A 25101-nucleotide genomic window follows, 5' to 3' on the forward strand; every position below is an offset into this window, starting at 1 on the left:
GTCTACCCACAGCCGTTTTTACCCCTTCTTCGTCACTAATAAGCTTCACTTTAACTGCAAATGTCAATATGTTCAGGTCGGTAAATGTGGTCTGTCACTTTTCCCAGCCTCTCAGGTGGACGCATAGGAACAGGTGGGGGGCCACGCTCTGGCTGGCGAGCTGGAGGCGGAAGTTGAGCAGGACATCTACAAAGCTCATCAAAAGGGGGAAAGGGCTCACCTGGCAGACCCCTTAATACACTTCCCCCTCCCCTTTCCTGCTTGTGTATCTGCAGCACAACACATGTGTTTCAAGGATATATGTGTATTCAGGGCCACATCTCAATCACATCCGAGTGGGAGGGCTGCAGTTAGGCATGGCTCATGCCTGGTGTGGGTGGGGAAAAGTAAATTGTAAGAAGAGAAGAGCTCTATATAGAGAGCTGATGAGAATGTTATTCTGAGACTGGTGTTTGTTGAACTCAAGTCTGCACCTGGTATGTTGAATAAAGGTGGGGGGGGGGGGGGGTGGGGGGGGGGGGGCAAAAAGGGGGGGGGGGGGGGGGCAGTGGAGGAGGAAGACCAAAACAAAAAAGGAGCCAGTGCAGAAAGTTGTCAATGATCTTATGAAATTCTGCAGAATGACATATGGGAAACATTCACCTGGCATCAGCTGACTTGCCAACTCCTCTGGTCTCCCATCCTAAGTGTTGTGGAGTCTGACTTCACACCTGGGAGTGCTCAAATGTCCGGGGGCCAGGGCTCTGTGCATCACTAGGGGAATGGGGAATTCTCTGCTTGTAGTACCTTTCCCAGCAGATGTGAACAGGAACCCTGTGGTTCAAATCCAAACACTGGATTCCCTCTCCGGATACTCTGTCCTGGCTTTGGGCACCTACCCAGCTTCAGGGCCTTGAGCATGGTCTTTACACAGCTGTCCCTTTTAGGACTCAACAAACTTAACTTCCTGTTTAGGTTCTGTCCTCCTTAGGGGGAAATTGCTGGCTGGCTTCTTCCTCCAAGCAGAGATGCATAAACTTAAATGTTAAGTAAAATCTCTGGGCCGTGAAAGAGGATTTTGACCAAAGAACCTTGCAGTAGAAGCCTAAGAAGGAGTGTGTAGGCTGTCATATTTGTAACCCACCATGAGCCATGCCTCCTGGCATTCATACCCTTGCAGAGCCCCTTCTCCTTGACTCTTTTTTTTTATTCAATTAATTAACATATAGTGTATTGTTGGTTTTAAAGGTAGAGGTCAGTGATGCATCAGTCTTATATGGAGTCCAGCGCTCATTACATCACATGCCCTCCCCAATGTCCATCACGCAGTTACCCCATCCCCGAACCCACCTCCCCTCCAGAAACCCTCAGTTTGTATCTTATGGTTAAGAGTCTCTTATGGTGGGCACCTGGGTGACTCAGTGCATTAAGCCTCTGCCTTCAGCTCAGGTCATGATCTTAGGGTCCTGGGATCGAGATCCGCATCAGACTCTCTGCTCGGCGGGGAGCCTGCTTCTCCCCCCCCCCCCCCCGCTGCCTGCCTCTCTGCCTACTTGTGATCTCTCTCTCTCTCTCTGTCAGATAAATAAATAAAATTTTTTTAAAAAGTCTCTTATGGTTTGTTCCCTCTCTGGTTTTGTCTTGTTTTGTTTTTCCCTCCCTTCCCTTATGCTTCTCTGTTTTGTTTCTTAAATTCCACATATAAGATCATGATAGTTGTCTTTCTCTAATTGACTTATTTCACTTATTATAAGATCCTCTAGTTCCACCCACGTCATTGTAAATGGACATATTTCTTTTTTTGATGGCTGAGTTGTATATAGATAGATAGATATCTATATATATCTATATTGTATATAATAATATAGATATATATTTAGAAATAGATTTAGAGGGAAAAGTAGTATTTCTTCACACAGGGAGACTGGTCTTTTAACAGATGGTTTTCCAATCAAAGCTTCAGAGCTGTGTGTGTTAGTGCAGAATTTTGTGTGACTCCTAACTTCATCTCATGGCGTGTCTCCTCTGTCCTCTCCTCTCCCTGCACTGCCTCGCATCCCCTGCATTCGCCTGAGGCTTGTCCCACTTCTGTGGGTTTTCCTGTGCCGTACCATCTCCGTATGATGTGTATGATGGCTCCTCCCCTCATCTCTGTGTATCAAAGTCCCACCAGTTGTCCCAGACCATCGTGAAATAGAACCACTCTAGGAGTTTCCCATGAATGCTGCAGCTCCCAGTGAACACTCGTCCTTTCCTCTCACCTCCATTCCCAAAGCATTTCTAGAACGGGAAACTCATTTGGCCATTAGCCATCTCGTAATATCATTTCTCTTGTTATCTTGAACTGATATGTAAAGGTATTTTGATTTAACTTTATGCCAGTTTATTTCCTGCTCCCCGAATCAGACTGTAGCTTATCAGGCACAGGAACACGTGGGTGTCCCCCCAGCAGAAAGTCTGTAAATGTCTGTTGATTTCTCCTGTACTTCCCAGTTATCACCAATTCAAAGGACCCAAGAGTTACATTTCCTTTCTTTCTTTCTTCTTTTTAAGATTTTATTTATTTATTTGGCAGAGAAAGAGAGATCACAAGTAGGCAGAGAGAGAGAGAGAGAGAGAGAGAGAGAGAGGAGGAAGCAGGGTCCCCACTGAGCAGAGAGCCCGATGTGGGGCTTCATCCCAGGACCCTGAGATCATGACCTGAGCCGAAGGCAGAGGTTTAACCCATGGAGCCACCCAGGCGCCCCTCTTTCTTTCTTCTTGTATGAAGTCTGAAATGATGCTTTTTCAATGTACATTTTTTAATTTATTTTTTTGTGATACAATTGACATCTATCATTGTTAGTTTTGTGTTTCTTCTTTAAAGCTTTCCTTTCCTATCAGAAGGGTTGTAATTTTACATTTTTGCCCAAGACTGAAAGGGTTCCTGGGAAGTGGAACCTTCTGTTTTAAACTGATGTCAGGGGGCCTCTTGGGTGGATCAGTCAGTTGGGCCAACCGTCTGACTCTCGATTTTGGCTCAGGTCGTGATGTCAGGGTCATGGGATCAAACCCCGCATCTGCTGAACAGAATCAGCTAGTCCCTCCCCCTCTGCTGCTCCCTCCACTCCTGCTCGCTCTCTCTCTCAAATAAACAAATAAAAATCTTTTAAAAATAAAAATAAAAAATAAATAAAGTAGATGTCAGGGAGAATGAATTCCTGTCCCATTCAAGACTCCTAGCTGGGCTAAGAATCAGATTGACACAAGGCAGATTAACAGGAGAAAATCAAATGTAATAGCCAACATTTGGGGAATCCACACGGACATCGAAGTTCCAAAGATAGACAAAAAGGTATATGTGTGATTCTGAACTAAGGAGAAGGAGGTGGGGGTCTGGGACTGCAGAGGACAGGAATGCATTTCACAAGGCAATTGGAAGAGGAGATGTTTGGTAATTAGATGTTTGTCCCGCCACAGAGATGGGTCACTCTATCCCTGCTGATAACCCTTATTCTGGGAAAGGCTCCCAGCTTAGATTCTTCTGTGTAGTTAAGGGAGGAACAAAACTTTCTCTTGAGCCTGTAGGGCCCCTATTGCCTTCAGCTCAAAATAATCTTCCTGCCAAAGTGGCTCACCTTGGGCGGTCCGCCTTCAACCCCTACACAGCGAGCGTCTCAATGCAAACGTCCGCCACCTTTCTGCTATAGGTCATTGCCACGGCTAATTCCCATGCTGCCCCACCCAGGGTTCCAGCTGCAGAAACTGCGGAACAGCTGCCCAATCCTGTTTTCACATAAATTGCACCTGTGCCCTATAAAGTTCTAGCAGGTGGTCCCCTAAACAAGTTTCAGTATCATTTAAATTTGATAGAAAGGGTTTTGAAAACCATTCGTGGTAATTATTCATTAGCATAATGGACGTTGCTGTCATGGTAGCAGCTATAAAAAGGAGTGATAAAAACTTGCTGGGTTTTCTCCAGCGTGGATCTACAGAAGGGAGCGGTATGGAACAAACACATGCCATTTAGACCCCAGAGGGCTTACTGTGTTCTGTCGTGCAGCAAAGGCAGTCCAGCTCCTCACTCTACCTCGTTAGAGCACTTATTACCTATTCTGTAACTTGCATTGTTACATGTCACTCTTCATCTGCCACTACGGTGAGCTACTCAAAGACTGCTGTGTTTATTTGACAACATATACGACGTGCCAGACGGTGTTCACTGCTTTTTACTAATGTTAACTCATTTCTTTTTTTTTTTTTTTAAGATTTTATTTATTTATTTGACAGAGAGAGATCACAAGTAGATGGAGAGGCAGGCAGAGAGAGAGAGAGAGAGGGAAGCAGGCTCCCTGCTGAGCAGAGCCCGATGCGGGACTCGATCCCAGGACCCTGAGATCATGACCCGAGCCGAAGGCAGCGGCCTAACCCACTGAGCCACCCAGGTGCCCATGTTAACTCATTTCATCCTTACATCTCTCCTACTGGATAGAGCCGATGTCTAGTTCCATTTTATAGATGAGGAAACTGAGGCACAAAGTAGTTATTTAGCTTGCCAAGCTGACGAGTGACAGAGTTGGAATTTTTTTTTTAAGATTTTTATTTATTTGACAGAGAGAAAGAGAGACAGAGAGAGCACAAGCAGGGGGAGCAGCAGAGGGAGAGGGAGAAGCAGGCTCCCCACTGAGTCGAAGGCAGATGCTTAATCAGCTGAGGCACCCACGCGCCCCTGGGTGGAATTCGAATCCAGGCAGTCTGGCTGAATACACAGTACCAACCGTGACATAGCCCAGCTTAGTCCTTATTCATAACAATGAATATCTACGGCACTCAGCCCCATCCCTGGCATGAGACTCAATACATATTTATTAAAAAATGAGTAAGTGAGGGGTGCCTGGGTGACTCAGTGGGTTAAGCCTCTGCCTTCAGCTCAGGTCGTGATCTCAGGATCCTGGGAATCGAGCCCCACATTGGGCTCTCTGCTCAGCGGGGAGCCTGCTTCCCTCTCTCTCTCTGCCTGCCTCTCTGCCTACTTGTGATCTTTCTCTCTGTCAAATAAATAAATAAAATCTTTTAAAAAATTAAAAATAAAATAAAATATGACTCAAAAACATAATTTTTATACACATAAAATATGACTACCCATCACTAAGGAATAAATGAAACTTTAGTTAGCTGAAGGTAATGTAAATATTCCTGCCTCAACTATGGCCGCCCTCCCATTTTCCGTCCCCTCAGTCTATATTTTTTGCTAATACTTTTTAAGAGCTACATCAAAATCTTTTTATTTTGAAAGAACGATTGTCAAGACTTTTCTGGTCGCCACCAAAGATTTTTCTCTCTCAATAGGTTAAATGTCAGACCAAGACCAGAAATGACTCTACAGCTTTAAATGACCTCACAGCTTTACCTCCTGCTGTTAATATTTATTAGGAGTTTTATTCATGTTCAGTGCTTTATGTCACGGCCCAGCTGCAGCTGCCACTCGCTTAAAAGGGCTTATCTCTTTCTGTATGGTTTTTCCCAGTGCTTCTCTATTATGGGGATAGTTCAGACTGACTTTTGTTTAGGAGGAGAAATTCAAGGCAGTTCTTCAAGCGACACTGAAGGACCAGGAAAATCTCCCCCAAGTGTGCGAGAGACATTTACTTGTTATTTTCTGGGCGACACTGTCAAGCTCCCCTTGGCGGTAGCTGCTTAACGTTTTTCCACTTAGCAATTTCAGGCCCACCATGTGTGGTCCTCCCTTGGCTCAGAGATAGGCGAATTTCTGTGCTCAAGACTTGATGAATGAGCTATCCGGAGATGGATAGTTATCCATGTAGGAAGGACGGAAAAGAGTCCACTGTTGTAAAGTGTATGTTGTTAAAAGTATTGTGTTGTAGGTCTGCCACCCTGATTTCTTATTTCTGTTATTAAATGGTATCAGGCAAGGAGCCTGGGGCGAAACTGTGATGTAGGACAAGTTTGACCTTAATAGCTGCTCTCATGCCCTTATTATTCACAGTTTCCTGGTTTCTAGAACCCTGACCAAGGGGATATTATATTAGCAACTCATTGAGATCACACTGCTAAGATAGGGATGCCAAGTAGGCTTCAGCCCCTGTGCCAGCTCTGATTAGCCGTAGAGGCTGCCAGCCGTGCTGTGTGGAGGGTTCTAACCCCGGTCTGCATGAGAAAGCAAGCTCTGACAGATTAGTAACATCCCCCACAGGCTGGGAGCGTGCCACAAAACTTGCCTAGAACTAGCCATTTCTGCATTAAGAATTTAGCACATTACCTTTCGGTGGGATGTTTGCACATTAGAAGAAGAATGTGGAAGAGATGACACTTGATTAAAACACTGATGATGAATGGAAGTTCAGACATTGGTAGAAGGCTGGTGAGGTATATATTTGGGGGAAGCCATAGAGAGAGAGAGCAGAAGAAAGTGAAAGGAAGATCTGTTCCAGACGAGACACTCAGGGGCATCTGGGTGGCTCAGTCAGTTAATATCTGACTCTTGGTTTCAGCTCAGGTTATGATTCTCAGGGTCAGAAGATAGAGCACTGGGGGAGGCACTCCATGCTCAGCAGGGAGTCTGGTTCTCCCTGTCCCTCTGCCCCTCCTCCAGCTCATGCTCTTGCTGTCTCAAATAAATAAAGCGTAGGGGCGCCTGGGTGGCTCAGTGGGTTAAAGCTTCTGTCTTCAGCTGAGGTCATGATCTCAGGGTCCTGGGATCGAGCCCCACATCGGGCTCTCTGCTCAGTGGGGAGCCTGCTTCCCACCACCCCCCACCCCCGCCTGCCTCTCCGCCTACTTGTGATCTCTATGTGCCAAATAAATAAAAAAAAATCTTTATAAATAAATAAAAAAATAAAGCTTAAAAAAAAAAAAAAAAACAGCCAAAGAAAAAAGCAAGAGAGAGACTCGGTTCAAAAGAGCACAGAAAAAGTGTGCATCCCAGCTTTACAAGCTCCCATTTCATGGACCTAACATTGAGACTATATTTTAGTTAAGTGTATAAAATGTGGCCAAGTTGCTGTGATTTATTTTGCTGCTAATACGGTTTCTGTAGAACGACAGCGACAACTTCCCATGCTTCACATTACACTCATCAGTCTGTTGCTTATTTTATTCTCTGTCTGTGATTTCAGCCAAGGGGCCCGAGAAAGAGGGCTCACAGAGGCACAGATGTACCCTATGTTGTGATCAGACACCCTAGGCATTCAACAAATATTAACTCCACCTCCCCCTCCAAGGGCTGCCGCTTGTTTGGACACCAGCTTCCTTTCCCAGCTGGGTCTAAGGAAGAAGCACCTCACTCAGCAGCACTGCAAACACCAAACTCTTTCAGGGCTGTGGTTTTGTATGTTCAGAATGGAAAACGGCAGCCACCAAATCCACCACAGAGAGAGGAAGCCGAGGTGGTCTGCCAAAAGGACTCCCTTCACTGAGTTAGTTTTGTTTTTTTTTTTTTAAGATTTCATTTATTTATTTGACAGACAGAGATCACAAGTAGGCAGAGAGGCAGGCAGAGAGGAGGAAGCAGGCTTCCCACTGAGCAGAGAGCCTGATGCGGGGCTTGATCCCGAGACCCTGGGACCATGACCTGAGCTGAAGGCAGAGGCTTAACCCACTGAGCCACTCAGGCACCCCACTGAGTTAGATATTTTGAGAGCACAATGATTTAAAAATAATAATAATAAAATAAGGACACTACATTTGGAGTCAGAAGACACGCTGTGCTCTTTAGTTGGCCAGGAGCCAAGGTGATTTAACCTGTTTCAGACTGTTCCCTAAACCATAAAACAGAGACCCAACAACCCCCAACTTACAGCAAATCATTGCTGGTCGACAAAAGAGAAGCCATCATGAATTGAACCCCTATTTCCTACAAGCACAATGCTTATCACAAACATGATGAAACTAATTGTAAAAAGTCGAACAAGAAAGTTCGAATATGGTTACAGGCATTTATTAACTATGTAAAACCACAGAGTCCTAAAAACTTAATAGCAAATGCTCCTTTGGAGAGGTTTTCTGCATAGCTCAGACTTTTTGCAGCTTATCAAAATATTTGGTTTATGAGGACAGCTTCTCCTAAGAAATCACCCTATAGCAAACAACGGATTTCTTCACTCCTCCAAAGACTAATACAACATGGAAAGCTAGGGTCATCTGCCTCACAGATATTCATTGCCAATTTCATGAGCATGGATGCCTCTGAAAGTATTTGAGTGGAAAATGCTTCTCTGGTGCCGCCTGTCTCTTCCTTTGCAGAGAAGAATTCGTTGGGGAACTCCATAGCCAAGATTCTAGCATCTCCATTCTTCAGCTTGGTCCGTGTTGCCAGGCCAATGCAATGGCCTTGGCACTTGGTCCCCAGACTTTCACTGTTGTTGTTGTGTTTGTTTGTTTGTTTTAATATATATTAGGTTTCTTATGGTGATGTTCTTATTTCCAGTAATAAAATTCACTAAAGTGAGGGTCAAAAGTCAAAACATTTCAAATTGTGGGTGAAAACATACATGAAAATGCCTACTAAAATATAAAGGACTGTTTTATTTTTTATATTTATTTGGGTTTTTTTAGTAATCTCTACACCCATCATGGGACTTAAACTCATGACCCTGAGATCAAGAGTCACATGCTTTTCCAACTGAGCCAGCCAGGTGCCCCTAAAATATAGAAGACTTTGTAAACTGAAAATAGCCAAGGAAATATTAGATATTGTGCCTTATCAGAAGTAATGCAAAAGCTCACAAGGGTAGAAGTTTTCATCAGGATGAAGGCTACCAGAGGGGGATGGTGCAGAAGAAAAGCTTGGGAAGAAAGTTTGGAAAGTTCCTCATATACTTGCCCACCACAGAGAAGGGGTCTCCTAAATTCTCTTAGGCTAGTTTCCGTGTCAGAGCTGTTTGCTCGGGTCAGCTAAGCTGAGTCAGCTAACCCTCCTCCTGGGGCATCTTTTCAAATTCCAGCTTCTCCAGACAATCTGGGGATGTTTCGCTAACTCCTCCTCCAGAGGGGAAAACTGTTTCTATGTGTCTTTATTTCCCATCTTGACACTTAGGTCCTTGACCCCATGTGGATCCCAAATGGACCATTCACTCAGGTTTTTTGTTGTTGGTGGTGGTGTTTTTTTGTTTTTTGGGTTTTTTCCCCGAAGAAATGTGTCTTCAGAGAATCAAAGGAAAAGACGCTGTAATAAGCAGTTGGCAAGTGAAATTTGACTCTCCCAGGCCAGTGGCACCAAATGAGAAACGCGTCACTTAACTGATTTCTGGCTGAGCTCCCAAGCCGCTGGCCGTTCCCAGGAAGCCACTGCCCCCTTGTGTCTCAGCACTGGCCAGGAATTACTCTGGGACGGGGAAGAACATTCGACAAAAGTCTGTAAAAGATTATTGGTGGGCTATTCCTGGCTCTTACATTTGTTGATTCAAATAAGATTTCCTTTCATCTCATGGCTTCTTAGGTTATAATTCTTCTTCCCCATGAATTTTTAAAAGGCATGTTTTGTTATAATTATCAAAGTAGTGCATACTTCTTGAAGAAAAACTCATGTAGATTGATTTAATTTGTTAACGTTTGGATATATTTCTTCCATGGTTTTTTCTTTCCATATAAGGCAACCTAAGTTTACTTGGGGATAGGGAAAAAAAAAGCCACAGAACTATGAAATCTAATTTTATCATAAATGTTATGTAAACATGATCTCTCTCCACAACAAGAAAATTAACTTTTGAGTTTACTAGAGTGCCAAGAAACAGATTGTCTTTTTCTCTCAAAAAAATATAAGACACAAAGGATAGCACTTTAGATCATAGAGCCTTATAAAATTTGCCTATAGTTCCAATTCTGTGAATTACACAGTGGTAAATACAACTGTTAGACCCATTAAATTGAATATTATCTCATTTTCAAGACAAAAAAATAAAATTCTCTGTTCCAAAGATGAACTGTGGAATTCAGATTTTTTAAGATTTATTTATTTGACAGAGAGAGAGCACAAGCAGGGGGAGTGGGAGAGGGAGAAGCAGGCTCCCCACTGATCCCCCATGATCCCCCTGGGATCATGACCTGAGCTGAAGGCAGACACTTAACGACTGAGCCCCCCAGGGCCCCCAGAATTCGGAAATTTGGCAGTCTAAATGATCCAGTGTGGTGTGTCATATTTCTAAATGCTGTGTAGATATGTTGCTTCCTCCCCACTTTGGAGAAGATAGAAACAAAGGCACAGATCTGGGCAAGCCAGAACTAGCTGAGAAGGAGTCCATTTCTCCACGTTCCTTTTCTTCTTTATCTTAATTCTTGTCTGTATCATCTAGATGTGTGTACAATACAACATAAATACAAACATATGGTGTCAGAGTGAGTCGTGGCTAAGAACTGGAATGGGCTTAGAGGAAGTTCAAGGTCACTCTGTGGCTTTATCTGATCCTTTATTCTCTTTGGAGACCTTGTGACTAAGAGGCTATTTCCAAAGAGCCCTGGAACAGTAGTTCTCCATTTCTTTGACCCGTAGATCTCTTTATTCTACAGAGAGAAAGTCCCACAGGCCACCTACTTCCTGTATGTCACTTTTTAAAAAATGTAGATGGGGCATCTAGGTGACTCAGTCAGCTCAGCGTCTAACTCTTGATCTCAATTTAGGTACTGAGTTCAAGCCCTGTGTTGGGTGCCACGCTGGGCACAGAGTCTACTTTAAAAAAAAAAAATGCATGTAGATACCATCTTTGGGGTGATCGGTGGTGGACATTTTGAGGGCAACTGACCCGCAGCCAGCACACCCCAGACTGCCTCCAGTGGACGCCTGAGCCGGCTGTGTAGCTTTCTCCTTTTGTCTCATAACCATGTCCACCAACGAGAATGCTAATTCACCAGCTGCCCACCTTAACAGGTTCAAGAACAAGTGGAAAGACAGTACAGAAACGAGGCGGCGTAGAGAGAAGTTCACGTGGCGCTGAGGACAGCTAAGAAGGATGACCAGATGCTGAAAAGGAGAAACATAAGCTCGTTCCCCGATGATGCTACCCCTCCACTGCAGGAAACCCGCCAACACCCAGGGCACTGTAGAACAGTCTGTTGATGACAGTCAAGGGCATAAATAGCAACAATGTAGAAAGCCAACTCCAGGCTACTCAAGCTGCTAGGAAACTGCTTCCTAGGGAAAAATACAACATAATCCGGGCTGGATTGATTCCAAAATTTGTGGGCAGAACTGATGGTAGTCCCGTTCAGTATGAATCTGCTTGGCCTCCCACTGACATTGCTTCCGGGCCATCAGAACAGACCAAGGCTGCGGCAGATGGAGGTGCTAGCCCAGCACTCCTTTCCCTGTTGGCATCTTCCCACGCCCACATCGGTGAACAAGCTGTCTGGGCTCTAGGAAACATCGCAGGTTTTTTTTTTTTTTTTTAAGATTTTATTTATTTATTTGACAGAGATCACAAGTAAGCAAAGAGGCAGGCAGAGAGAGAGGAGGAAGCAGGCCCCCCACTGAGCAGAGAGCCCGATGTGGGACTCGATTCCAGGACCCTGAGATCATGACCTGAGCCGAAGGCAGCGGCTTAACCCACTGAGCCACCCAGGCGCCCCAACATCGCAGGTTTTTGAGAGGTTATCCAGTACGGTGCAGTTGGCCCGCTACTGGCTCTCCTTGAAGTTCCTGATACGTCATCTGTCTTTAGCATGTGGCTACGACCGTAACCTTCCTCGGACACAAACCTTTGTAGCAACAAGAATCCTGCACGCCCCTTAGATGCTGTTGAGCAGATTCGTCCTACCTCAGTTCGTCTCCTGCATCATGATGATACAGAAGTATTAGCAGATCCCTGCTGGGCCATCTCCTGCCTTCCTGATGGTCCAAATGAACGGACTGAAACGGTTGGGAAAACAGGAGTTGTGCCCCAGCTTGTGAAGTTTCTAGGAGCTACTGAATTGCCCACTGTGACTCCTGCACTAAGAGCCATAGGAAATCTTGTCACTGGGACAGAGGAACACTCAGGTTGTACTAGATGCAGGAGCACTTTCTGTCTTTCCCAGCCTGCTCGCGAACCCTGCTAGAAAACTAATATTCAGAAGGAAGTCACGTGGACAACGTCAAACATTACAGCCAGCCACGAGGATCAGATCCAGCAAGTCATGAATCATGGATCAGTCCCATTCCTCATTGGTGTTCTCTCTAAGGCAGACTTTAAGACACAAAAGGAAGCTGTCTGGGCTGTGACCAGATATACAAGTGGTGGGACAGTTGAACAGATTGTATACCTCATTCACTGTAGCATAATAGAACCGTTGATGAACCTCTTAACTGCAAAGAATACCAAAATTATTCTGGTCATTCTGGATGCCATTTCCAACATCTTTCAGGCTGCTGAGAAACTAGGTGAAACTGAGAAACCTAGTGTAATGATTGAAGAATGTGGAGGTTTGGACAAAACTGAGGCTCTACAAAACCATGAAAAGGAATCTGTACGAAGCTTCCTTAAACTTGATTGAGAAGGATTTCTCTGTAGTGGGAGAGGAAGATCAGAATGCTGTGCCAGAAACTATCTCTGAAGGCCATCCGTCCCAAGTTCAGGGTCGCACTCCTGGGAACTTTAACTTCTAGATCATACAGCTGAGGCAGAAAGTTGTTATGTGCTCTGTTTGGTAGAAGTTTGTCTTACTGTTTCTCTTCTAAGAACTCTTTTTAAATGTGTTTTGTTATTGCAGCACTTTTTACAACAAAACTCTATTTGACCAGTTCCAAACTGTACAAACTGTAGGAAGCTGCCCTCTAAGTGGGTTTCTGATTTCTGTATGAAATCTCCTGTCTTGCAGTGTCCTGTAAATAAAGATTAAATTCCACCCGAAAACAAAAAAATGCATGTAGACCTTTAACCATTTTCAACAGAGAAAAATAAAACTTCCTTCTATAGAGATGACCTATGGGAATTGTGGAATTTGGTCATTTAAATGATCCAGTTAGTGGTGATTGCAAATGGCCAGTATTATGCATACACGAAAAATAATAATGCCTAAACCCACATAGCTTTATCAAAAAAGTCTACTGAATATTAAACTCTTAAATATAACATCTCAAAGTCTCTGATCAGGGATAATACACATTTTTATTTAACATGCTTGCACCTGGTGCCCTTTTTGGTGTGCTCTCTTCTCAGAGAAGCTTACAAGAGCGATCCTGTAGGCCGCAATGGGCAGAGGCATGTTTTATTCATCATTGTACACCAGTGCCCAGCACGTAATAGAAACCCGCAAATGTTTATGGCATCCAGCAGTGGATGAGCAGATACTTAATTTAAAAAAAAAAAAAAAAGAAAGTCCTAAACCAGGTTTAAGACATGCTCCTAGAATTGTTCAAGATTACTTGGGCATTTAATGCTGTTCTCTTTTTCAGAGTAACGTAAGGACACAAATTAAATTCAGTGTTGGGCAGGAATCCAAAAGCTTATTTCTCTTGTGCGGCGTGAGCTGTGTGTTTGAATTGTCTTGCCTTTTGGGGCGAAGGAAGGAAATTCAGGGAGGTTAGTGGTTTTGTTGTCATTATTTCATGAGGCCTCCCAAACATTCCTTCAGTCAACAGATACACCCTGTGCTAGGCACTGTCTAAAGCACGGAAGATACCATGATGAGTAAGACTGGCAAGCTCTCTAACCTCTGGGAGATTCTATTCTGGAACTCTCCATACACTTGTACTATTATTCTTTTCACTGCTCACTTTGGGTAACTTAATGACAACATATCATTTTTATAATCAGAATATTTTTAAAAGAATATTTTTTAAGGAATTACTTAATAAAGGGTCACAAATCTGAATTTGTAATATGACTCTGAGCATCTTTGGGGCAGCACTGCCTCAATTACACAACCATGGAAGTGAAAAAAGACCAGGTACTCCCTTTACCACAAAAAAGGCACATAAATAAGTATAACCTTTGCAGAAAGAAATTTTGCAGTCTCTTTCAACATTTTTTTTAAGTAGTCTCCACACCCAAAATGGGGCTTGAACTCACAGCCCCAAGATCAAGAGTCATATGCTCTACCAACTAAGCCAGTCAGGCACCCCTCTTTCAACATTTTAAATCTGCCTGTCTTCTAACCAAGTAATCCCAATCTTGTAAGTTTATCCTAAAGATTGCTTGCACAAATAAAGAAGGATACATGTACCAAAATGGCACTGACACATTATTTGTTATGGTGGGAAATGACAACCTAAATGTCCATCACTAGGGAATTGTAAGTAAATTCTGGTATGCCCATACAATAGAAGATAATGCAGTTCTTTTTCAAAGGAAGTAGATCTCTATGTAATGACTTGGGAAAATATACATCATACCTCGTTATAGGGCCAGGTAAGTCAAAAAAGCAGGCTGATTTTTTTTTAAAGGTATGGTTTTCTATAAAATAGCCAATGTTTCAGGTGTGCTAAGCACCTGACATGTATTATTTTCTCCTCACAACACTGTGAAATAGGTACTGTTATCATCCTCACTTTACAGAGGAGGAAAGAAAGCTAAATCATAACTTGCTCAATGAATGCAGGTATGTGACTTTGAGCCCATGTGCTTAGTCAATCTGCTGTATCCAGGAACCACTTCTCCCTTTAATTAGACGCGTTGAAGTTGGGGTTTTTCCACTCTCAACCAAGAAAATCCTAATAAACAATCCAAATACAGCTCAATTGAGACTAGATAAATAATAGCACAATAATATAATATACTGTGTAGCTTTAAGAAAAAAGAAACTACAGGGGTGCCTGGGTGGCTCAGTCGGTTGAGCAACTGCCTTCAGCTTGGGTCATGATCTTGGGTCTCAGGATCCTAGTATGGAGCCCTGCATAGGGCTCCCTGCTCAGGAGGGAGTCTGCTTCTCCCTCCCCCCATCCCTGTCACGCAGGCACGCGCTCTCTCTCTCTCTCTCTCTCTCAATAAATAAACTCAAAAAAACAATAAAATTAAATAAAAAGAAGAAACTACATATATTAATATAAATATAAACCTAATATTAAAAAGAAAAACAAGTTTATAGGAGATATATATAAGTATATATATGCTTTAAGATAATAGACAAAAATTTACACAAAAAAGCATAGAAGTATTAACAGTTAAATGTCATAAAACCAATATGGCAGCAAAATTCTTTTAACACATTTTTACACTGGTGAATCTTTTTTAAATCATTTATTGAAATCATTATTATTAGTTCTTTCTGACTATAAAAGCCTTCCATGTCATTGTAGGAGGAGCGGATAAGAGAAGAATGAGACTAAAAGAGGGGCACCTGGGTGGCTCAGTGGGTTAAAGCCTCTGCTTTCGGCTCAGGTCATGATCTCAGGGTCCTGGGATCGAGTCCCGCATCGGGCTCTCTGCTCAGCAGGGAGCCTGCTTCCTCCTCTCTCTGCCTGCCTCTCTGCCTACTTGTGATCTCTGTCAAATAAATAAAATCTTTAAAAAAAAAAAAAAGAATGAGACTAAAAGAGAGAGACCCTTTTACTTTATATGTTTCCAAATTGCTTGAATTTATTAGAAGAGTTTATGTGATAACAACACAACTCCCAGTGCTATAAGAAAAAAAAAAAAGGTGTGTAGTGGGGAATATTGAATGGACAGTGGGCCAGCTCACAAAATCAAAGGAAAAGTTGACCAACTAAGCCTAAACCTTGGCAAGGCAGGAAACAGGGATCCCTCAGCCCTAGCCCAGAATGTCAACTTTTACCAAGATGCTCTGAGTCTTCCGTCTCTGCTTCCTCGGCGTGTTGGCCTCATGCCCTCTTACTATAGTCTTTCTCCATGGTGAGGGGTCACCATGCTTCTTTAGGGCAGAAGGGAGAGGTCCTGGGTACACCCAATGACTAATGTGTACTACACAAGCATAAATTTCTCTCAAAAATTTTTTTAGAGCTATCTTCATCTTATGTGTAAATACGTTTATATTCAAATGACAAAGATGTGTGTAGAGGAACGTTCTCTGAAACAGTTTTATAATCATTAGAAGTTGTAAACAACCTGTAGTTAACATTTGTTGGTTTTTTTTTTCTCTTGGATTTTCGTCTTTCTTCCCTCTGGGAACAATGCACCCAGTGTACCATGTCAGCTGAACAGGCCCTACACCACCTTACTTCCTGTGGCCACAACAATCGGCCTGAAGCGTGGATGTGTAATGAACCAATCATGAGTCTTTGTCCAGAAGAGTCATTTTCTTTTCAGGTAGTACAATTTTAGGGGCTGTGACTTCAGATTCTTTTTTTTACCTGGAGCTCGTGGAAAAGAATGATTTCCTGTTAGTTCAGGAAGTTGCTAGGACAGAATCTAGAACTTCAGATTTTTGTCTCTTACACAGGAGGTGAAGCTAGTCTAAGAATGAAGCTCTTTATGCTAAAATAAACAGAGATAAGGGGCACCTGGGTGGCTTAGCCAGTTGCAGGTCACCTTGGGCTCAGGTCATGATCTCGGGGTTCTGGGATCCAGCCCCACAAAAGTCTCCCTGCTCAGCGGGGAGTCTGCTTCTCCCTCTCCCTCTGCCCGTCCACCCCACTTGTACTCTCTCAAATAAATAAATAAATAAATAAATCTTAAAAAAAAAATTACCGGAGCCCTGAGTGTCTCAGTCGGTTAAGCATCTGCCTTTGGCTCAGGTCACAATCCCAGGGTCCTGGGATCCAGCCCCATATCAGGCTCCCTGCTCAGCAGGAAGCCTGCTTGTCCTGTCACTCTCCCTCTGCCTGCCACTACCCATGCTTGTGTGTTCTCTCTCTTTGTCAAATAAACAAATAAAATCTTTTTAAAAATTAAAAAAATAAAGTAATCCGCCATCGCCTTTATTATTGCTAATGTTTATTCTTATTTTGTATCAAACTCGAAAACGGGATGTCCCAATCTCAGTACTACTGATACTTTGGACTGAAAAATTCTTTGTTGCTGGGAGCTGTCCTGGGTGCTGTAGGATGGTTGGCAACATCCCCTGCGTCTACCCACTAGATGTCAGCAGTGCCCACCCTTCAATAGTGACACCAAAAATGCCTCCAGACGGTATCGAGAGACGTCCTCTGAGGGGGAAATCGCCCCAGAGCTGAGAACCACTGCTCTAAAAGGAGTGAAAACCCAAATATCTGCATGAGCCCTGATGGGAAACTATTGGAAGACGATACTGAATCTAGGAAATATTTTTACCTGCATGATCCTGGACTTCACCAGCTCAGGTTACAGTCAGCTCCAAGTATTTCACAGGCATGTGCCCAGTGCAGAACACTGTCTAGGTACCTATACTTTAACTTTGAAAGATGTGTAGGAAGGGGGAAAGAGAATAAATCTTGCCCTCTCAACAAAGACTCCACTTCGCCCTCATGAAAGTCATCTTTGCCTGCGAGAAGAGCCACCAGCAGGCTGCGGAGTAAGAACGGGTATTCAACAGAGAACAGCACTACTTGAAGACAAGGCTGATTTTATTCCAGCTAAATAAAGCAATGCACAGGGGCACTAGGCAATAAGCTTAACTCAAAGGGCAAAAGCCAAGAAACAAGGGGTTTTTTTGTGTTTGTTTTAATTATCCGTCACTGCACATAGCCCTCTTCCACACCTCCCATGGGCTAAGAAATCCCATGCAAAGGAACATAGGAAAGAGAAAAGGGGAAATGGAATTCATCTAGCATACTGTGGAAGGTGGTTCCTCCGAGTTCTCTTCTATAAACTGCTCCATCAACACGGTCCACTCCGGATTATTTTAATATCATGACCTTCTTCCCTGCAAATTGAACAACCATAAGACACACTTATTACCCATCATACTGAAACTGTCCTGCCCTTTGTACCAAGAAGACCCATAGATTTCCTCTCAGGGGATGCTGACTTAATCATTTTTAAAGCTAAATCTGGTACACAGTGAGTGTGAAAGCCTCAACTCTATCATTTTTTTTTCCTAATCCTGGGCACTAACCTCAGAAAAATCACTCCGAGAAGACTGAGGTAACTCACCAAAGACTGACATCAGAGAATGGACCCCCAATCTACAAAGCAGAATACCCTGTCCTGGCGTGATACTTTGGATATGATTCCTTCCCATGGAACACATTAGGCTAAGCTAGAGTAAGATGACGTAGGGTGTCAGTGGCCAATGTGAACTCCCGTATTAGTTGTCGATGTCTGACGTAGGACCTAGGGCATGCCCATACACATTAGCTCTGTGACCAACACATGAGTAAGAACTTGCTTGAAAAACGTGTGCTAAGACCAAGTGGGCCCAGCTGATGTGGCAGAGACTCTTGGTTACAACTAGTACACCTAACTAAGCCGACTCTCACACAAGGGAGCTGTCTAGCAGACGTCTGAAGGCTGATCGACCACCCAAGCTGTAGGTGTGAAGATGCTACGTCAAGACAGATGCTGCTGGAGGCTCTGTCAGCATAGAAGGTGACCTGCCTGAAATCCAGGCCAAAGCTTGTCGCAGGACAGGTGTCTCCCTGCTCGCCTTGTGACGCCCTCCTGGATCCTCTTCAGAGGGGCTTCTTAATTCCCTCCACTAAATTTTTTTTAAGATTTTGTATTTATTTGACAGAGAGAAACACAGCGAGAGAGAGAACACAAACAGGGGGAGTGGGGGAGGGAGAAGCAGGCCTCCTTCTGAGGAGGGAGCCTGAGGCAGGACTCCATCCCCAAGACCCTGAGGTCATGACCCAAGCCGAAGGCAGACACTTAACCGACTGAGCCACCCAGGGGACCCCTCCACTAACTTTCTTGTGTGACTAATTTGTGTGATAAAATTTGCAATAAACTGAGGAATTCATGAATTTAAAATTGGCACTACGTGGTTATTTGAAATGTGCCTAATCCTGCGATTCGCCCTGCTTTACCCCTACGGGAGGAGTCACAGTCCCCTGTTAGGGACATGAAGGACATCAGGTAGAACACATACTACTTAGTATTCTCCTAGGTAGAATTGTTAAGACCTATGTCCCAACTCATAATGAAGGAGGTACAGGTTACCTGCACATGCCTCTGAATTTAAAAGACTATTCAAGGGGCACCTCAGCTGATGGAGCATACAACTCTTAATCTCAGGGTCATGAGTTCAAACCCCACACTGGGTTTGGAACCTACTTAAAAAAATTTTTTTAGGGACATCTGCATCAGGATCCCCACTCAGCAGGGAGTCTGCTTTTCCCTCTCCCTCTGCTCCTTCTCCCGTTCCTTCTCTCTCTCTAATAAATAAAATCTTTTTTTAAATTTTTAAATAAATAAATAAAAACTACTTAGTATTTCACAAGTTTAACTATTAAATATACTCCTAATTTGGAGAAACTGCCCATCCATGGTTAGTAACATAGCCTGATTATCTAGTCTATAGTTGGTTAATCACAAATGCCATTCTCTAGCTTTGACCTAGAAAATACACTAAAAGATTCTGTCTTTTTAAATGTTGTCTGAAAACAGAACTACTATGTCACATATGATTCTGACATTCAAGAAAAGAGTTGCTACTTCCTAAGCAATCAGAAATCAAGAAAAAGACTAAAGAAAACTTGGCTAGTCTGTACTGTAAAATTATGTTACCTGATTTTCATACACAGAGTACACTCGTTGGGATAAGTGGACATGTCACTTCCACATACAGGGCTAAAGTCTCTGGGACATCCTGGTAATTTATACTGATTGCAGTTTGGCTAGAAAAGAGAAAGGAAGACAGAAATTACAGAACTAAGACATTCTTTTCACAAAATAGTGGAGGGGAAGACAAAGTCTCAAGTCTCCCAGATTTCCTAGAAACATCCTACAAAAATATTTCTATTTGCCACACACAAAATGATTTTTCAAATGCAAAAAAACCCAGATGCAACATTGAAGCAATGGTTTAATGCCTAATATGTAAGAAAAGGACCTCAGTCTGGTTGATTTTTATTCATTTATTATTTTTAAATTAAAATTTTTTTAGAAAGGGAGGGGAGGTAGGAGGGGGAGAGGGAGATAGAGAAAATCTCAAGCAGACTCCATGCTCAGGACAGATCCTAGTGCGGGGCTCAATCCCACAACCCTGAGATCATAACCTGAGCCAAAATCAAAAGTTAGATGCCCAACCAACTGAGCCACCCAGGTGCCCCAGTCTGGCTGATTTTAAGATTTTTTTTTTTTTTTTTTTTTTGACAGAGAGAGATCACAAGTAGGCAGAGAGGCAGACAGAGAGAGAGAGAGGAGGAGGAAGCAGGCTCCCTGCCGAGCAGAAAGCCTGATACGGGACTTGATCCCAGGACCCTGAGATCATGACCCAAGCCAAAGGCAGCGGCTTAACCCACTGAGCCACCCAGGCGCCCTGGCTGATTTTGAAATGAAAGGCCAAGACAGGACACCATACTCACTTTCCAATCCTTTAACTTTGTAATTTGCATCCTACTACTATCTCCACATTAATGCTGTTACGTTCCACCTTAATCCCTTGGCATAATATCAAGACAAATTCAAGAATCTAATCTTTTAGTCTGGACCTTTAAGGTATTAGCATGTAACAGCACCAAAGAAAGCAGCAGGTTCATAACTGGACCTTCCTTAGGGGTTGCTATGGGTTGAATTGTACCCACTCAAAAAGTGATGTTAAAGTCATAACTACCAGTACCTCAGAATGTGACCTTATTGGACATAGGGTCTTTGTATAGAGAATCAAGTTAAAATGAGGTCAGCAGAATGGACCCTAATCCAGTATTACTGGTATCCTTATAAAAAGGGAAAATTTGATGCGCCTGGGTGGCTAAGTGGGTTAAGCCTCTGTCTTCAGCTCAGGTCACAGTCTCAAGGTCCTGGGATCAAGTCCGACATCAGGCTCTTTGCTCAGCAGGGAGCCTGCTTTCCCCTCTCTCTGCCTGCCTCTCTCTCTGTCAAATAAATAAATAAAATCTTTTAACAAAAAAAAAAGGGGGGATTTAAATACAGAGTCACCAACAGAGGAACGATCATGTGAAGACATTCTCTGATGGACTAGATAAACAACTAATCAAAATCAATCTATTTAGCCTGCAGATCTTAGGGTTTTTTAGTATTCAACAGAAGTTTTCAAATGCTTTCATCTCAAAGAATGACTAATATAAGGATTTGGAGGAGGACTAACAGGCCGGTGAGGAAGTTCTGTTTATTTTGTTTTGTTTTTTAAGCAGAAAACCTTTGATGTCTCTCAGATTCCCCAAGGGATCTATCCAGCGAGAAGACAGTGTTGGTATCCCAGGCTGTTTTCAGTCTAATTCTCATGATTTCAAAGCCAGCTTTGACTATCTACCATTTAACTTTATTAAATTCAGGTTACTCACTTCCTGGATTTTCTCTGAGCTGAGACATGAGGCTTTATGAACAAATACTTTTCACTCTTATCAATGATGTCAAATAATTTCATTAATATATTATGCCCCCATTAACCCTAGTTTTATTATATATATATATATATATATATATATAAATTCAGAATAGGTTCACCATCTAGGGAGGCTCTAAATTACACCTCACAACATGCCAATTATAGAGGAGAGTTTACCCATGGTAGTCTGCTCCTCAGAGCTTTTGAAGACACTCTCATTCTGGAAGAGGGCCACATCACGTTTTTACTTACTCCTTAGAATCAATTTAATTTCTGTAGAAGGATGTGCTATGTTTCTAGATAATTCTCTGAGCTTTATACTCTGAATCTTTTCTTCTGAAAAGTTCTTAAATACTTTACCAGATATATTCCCTTGTTTGTGTATTTGATAAATGGAAAAGATTTTAAGATAGATGATAAACAAGGACAAAGACAAATTGAGTCCTGCCTGTAAGAAGTTCAGTGTAGAGTAAGAAAACAAAAAATACACATGGAAAAAAAAATAAATAAAATAATTTTAAAAAAAAGAAATATACACGGTGGCAGATAGAATGTAGATCAGAGGGATTTGGGAGAATGTCTACCTCAAGGAAATAGAGCAGACTAACCAAAAGCACAGTGGTGAGGGAAGTGTTTGATCTGAGAGCAAAGCAGTTTAATTTAAAGGAGCATCCAACACTCTTTCATAATAAAAACTCAACAATCTAAGCAGAAAAGACATCTTCCTCAACCACCTGTAAAACACCCAGAGCTAACATTATATCTAATAGTAAAAGACTGAATGCTTTTCCCTCCAGATTAGGAATAAGACAAGGATGTCCATTTTCATTTCTTCTTTTCAACCTGATATAGAATATTCTAGCAAAGACAATTAGGCAATAAAATAAATAAAAGGCATCAGATTGGGAAGGAAGAAATAAAACTATTTCTGATTTATACAAAATTTCTCTTTTTATATAGACAGGTCTGAGGAATACAAAAGGAACGACTACAACTAAAAATGAAGTCCAACAATGCTGCAGGATACAAGATCGATATACAAAAATCAGTTGTATTTCTATACACTTGCAGTGACGCATCTGAAAATGAAATTAAGAAAAAAGACCCATTTATAACAACATTAAAAAGAATAAAATATTTAGGAACATACTTAACAAAAGAAGTGTAAGAATTAAACACCAAAAACTACAAAACATTGCTGAAAGAAATTAAAGACCTAAATTAGTGAAAAGGAATCCCATATACATAGATCAAAAGATTTCACTTTCTTAAGATGGCAATTGTCCCTAAATGGCTCTATAGGTTCAATGCAATCCCTATCAAAAATGCCAACTGCTTTGTTTTGCAAATTGGCAAAATGATCTTAAAATTCATATGGAAATGCAAGTGACCCTGAAAAGCCAAGACAATCTTGAAGAAAAAGTTGTAAGATTCACACTTCCCCATTTTGAAACTTACTACAAAGGTACAGTAATTAAAATGGTGTAGCACTAACATCTGAAACTCATATAACACTGTATGTTAACTACTCTGGAATTAAAAACAAAACAAGGGTGCCTGGGTGGCTCAGTGGGTTAAGGTGCTGCCTTCGGCTCAGGTCAGGATCCCAGGGTCCTGGGATCGAGTCCTGCATTGGGCTCTCTGCTCAGGGGGGAGCCTGCTTCCTCCTGGCTCTCTCTCTGCCTGCCTCTCTGCCTGCTTGTGATCTCTCTCTCTTTGTCAAATAAATAAATAAAATCTTAAAAAAAAAAAAAAAAAAACAGGGGCGCCTGGGTGACTCAGTCATAAGTGTCCAATTCTTGGTTCGGCTCAGGTCATGATCTCAGAGTTGGGGAGATGGAGCCCCATATCAGGCTCCCCACTCCACAGGGAGTCTGCTTTCCCCTCTCTCTCTTCCCTCTGTGCCTCTCTACACCATGCCCTTTCTTTCTCTCTAAGATGAATAAATAATGGCACGCCTGGGTGTCTTGGTTGGTCAGTTAAGTGTCTTTCTTCCACTCAGGTCAGGATCCCAGGGTCCTGGGACTGCATCTAGTTCCTTGCTCAGCCAGGAGCCTGCTTCTCCCTCTGCTGCTGCTTCCCCTGCTCGTGTGCTCGCTCTTTCTCTCCCTCTCTTTGACAAATAAGTAATTAAATCTTTAAAATGAATAAATAAATCTTAAAAACAATAATAAAAATAAAACAAAAACAGTGTGCCAATAGCATAAGGATAGAAGAGCACAAGCTATGGGAAAGCAGTGGAAGGTACAGGAAGAAAGACAGGCTGCAGTCAGGACACTCTGTGGACATTATTATTTAGATAATGTTCATAAAATGTCTAGTACAAGACGTAACCATTAGACCAAGGACCTTTTGAATCATCAAAGAAACTATTAAAGGAAACTACGTGCTGAGGGCTTCAAGGACTGAGCTATTTTCAACCAAAATTTACAATTTTGATCTGCATGAAAAGATCTGCCTTAGAATCTGAATTCTGAAGAGGCAGTCAACAGTTTCAGAAGTGGAAGGTCAAAAAAAAAAAAAAAAAAAAAAAAGTGGCAGGTCCGGCCTGAAAACTAGCCCCAACCCAACCCATCTGGTCTTCCCTACGAGTGGAAACAATACAGGCGGTTTCCTACTTACTGTTCTGTATTCCGAAGGCTGATCAAACTCCGAGCTCAAAGAGTCCAAAGAGGCTGCAAGAAGAAGACAGACCTTCAAGTACACGGTCAAGGTCAATTCTTACTCATTAGGGGCTTTTAAAATCCAGCTTGTTGTTCATCCCGGCCCACCCTCTCCCGTTGTCTCAGATGCCTAGCTTCTTTGAACAGCCCCCACCGCCCACCCCCACACCCCCAGATAAGGGTATTCAGGCGTCCTCTGGCACCGCTCCCGCAGGCACAGCGAAGGAACATTTGGCACCGGTTCTGTAATGCACCACCCTAACAGGCTCGCCTGAGATAGAACTTCGGAGCTTTGGAATAAAAGAGAAGTAACTCTGATTCTCCATCTTTTTCTCCTCTGGGGCTCGGGGCAACAAACGCACCACTTAACGTTAAGGGCTACCGTTTTAACTCCGTTTTCAAACCGGCGTGTAATGGGGCGGGCCTCAAGCCCCTTTCTCCTAAGCCTCAGCGCGCCAGACGCACTCGGCGGTCACCAGCCCTCTCCCTGCTCTCCTGCAGAGCTTCAGTGGGGGCCCCTGTGTCCGTAAAAAACCAACGTCTGACATTGGCCTCCAGAATATCGGCTTCAAGGGAGAAAGGGCAGACGGCAGGGGGTCACTGCGGAGCAGCCGGGAGCCAAGGCCAGGCAGGAACCAAAGAGCATCGCTGCCTCCCCCGCCACCCCCCAGCCCTGCACGCCCCCCACGTTCGCACTCCTAGACGACCGCGGGCCGCGGGAACCGCCAGTAACGGGTGTGCGGAGGGCCGCCAGGGGGCCGGGATCCCGGGGTGGGTAGCTGGGGGGCCAGACCCACTTCCCGATGGTCCTCCGCACCGCCCCCTACCCCGTCCTGGCCGAGCAGGCGGGTGAGCGGTGAGCGCTACCTGCCAAGTCCGCGGCCAGGAGCAACAGCACCAAGCGCACGGCCGAGAGCGCCATGCTCCCTCCGCGGTCAGCCGTCTGAGCGCCGTCTGAGCGCCGCCCGCTCCCGCGATGCGCGACCAGCACCGCGCGCCCGCGTGGGACCCGCGACGGGCAGGCTGGGAGGGAGGGGGAGAGGCGGGGGGCGGGGAGGGGCGACGCGAGGGGAGGGGCCGTCGTTACCCCGCACCTTCCTTCCCGCCCAGGATCGGAGTGAGCTGTTGAGGGCGCGATCTCTCCTTGCCGCAAACAAGAACCTCG

General features: G+C 43.5%; 1 protein-coding gene and 1 pseudogene across 1 annotated transcript; one reads left to right on the forward strand and one right to left on the reverse strand.

The window, feature by feature from the left end:
- The first annotated feature begins 10793 nt into the window (after window positions 1–10793).
- On the forward strand, window positions 10794–12553 carry LOC132015694 (importin subunit alpha-1-like; annotated as a pseudogene).
- A 4815-nt stretch (window positions 12554–17368) lies between these two features.
- SPINK2 (serine peptidase inhibitor Kazal type 2) lies at window positions 17369–24950 on the reverse strand. The gene is made up of 4 exons (XM_059396400.1): window positions 24804–24950; window positions 23896–23948; window positions 19491–19600; window positions 17369–17685 (listed from the first exon to the last, which is right to left on the reverse strand). Exons 1-4 carry the CDS (start codon window positions 24856–24858, stop codon window positions 17640–17642), a joined length of 264 nt encoding a protein of 87 aa, XP_059252383.1. The 5' UTR covers window positions 24859–24950; the 3' UTR covers window positions 17369–17639.
- Between the last annotated feature and the right edge of the window lie 151 nt (window positions 24951–25101).

This window comes from Mustela nigripes, chromosome 1 (assembly GCF_022355385.1).
Source record: "Mustela nigripes isolate SB6536 chromosome 1, MUSNIG.SB6536, whole genome shotgun sequence".
Taxonomy (NCBI): domain Eukaryota; kingdom Metazoa; phylum Chordata; class Mammalia; order Carnivora; family Mustelidae; genus Mustela; species Mustela nigripes.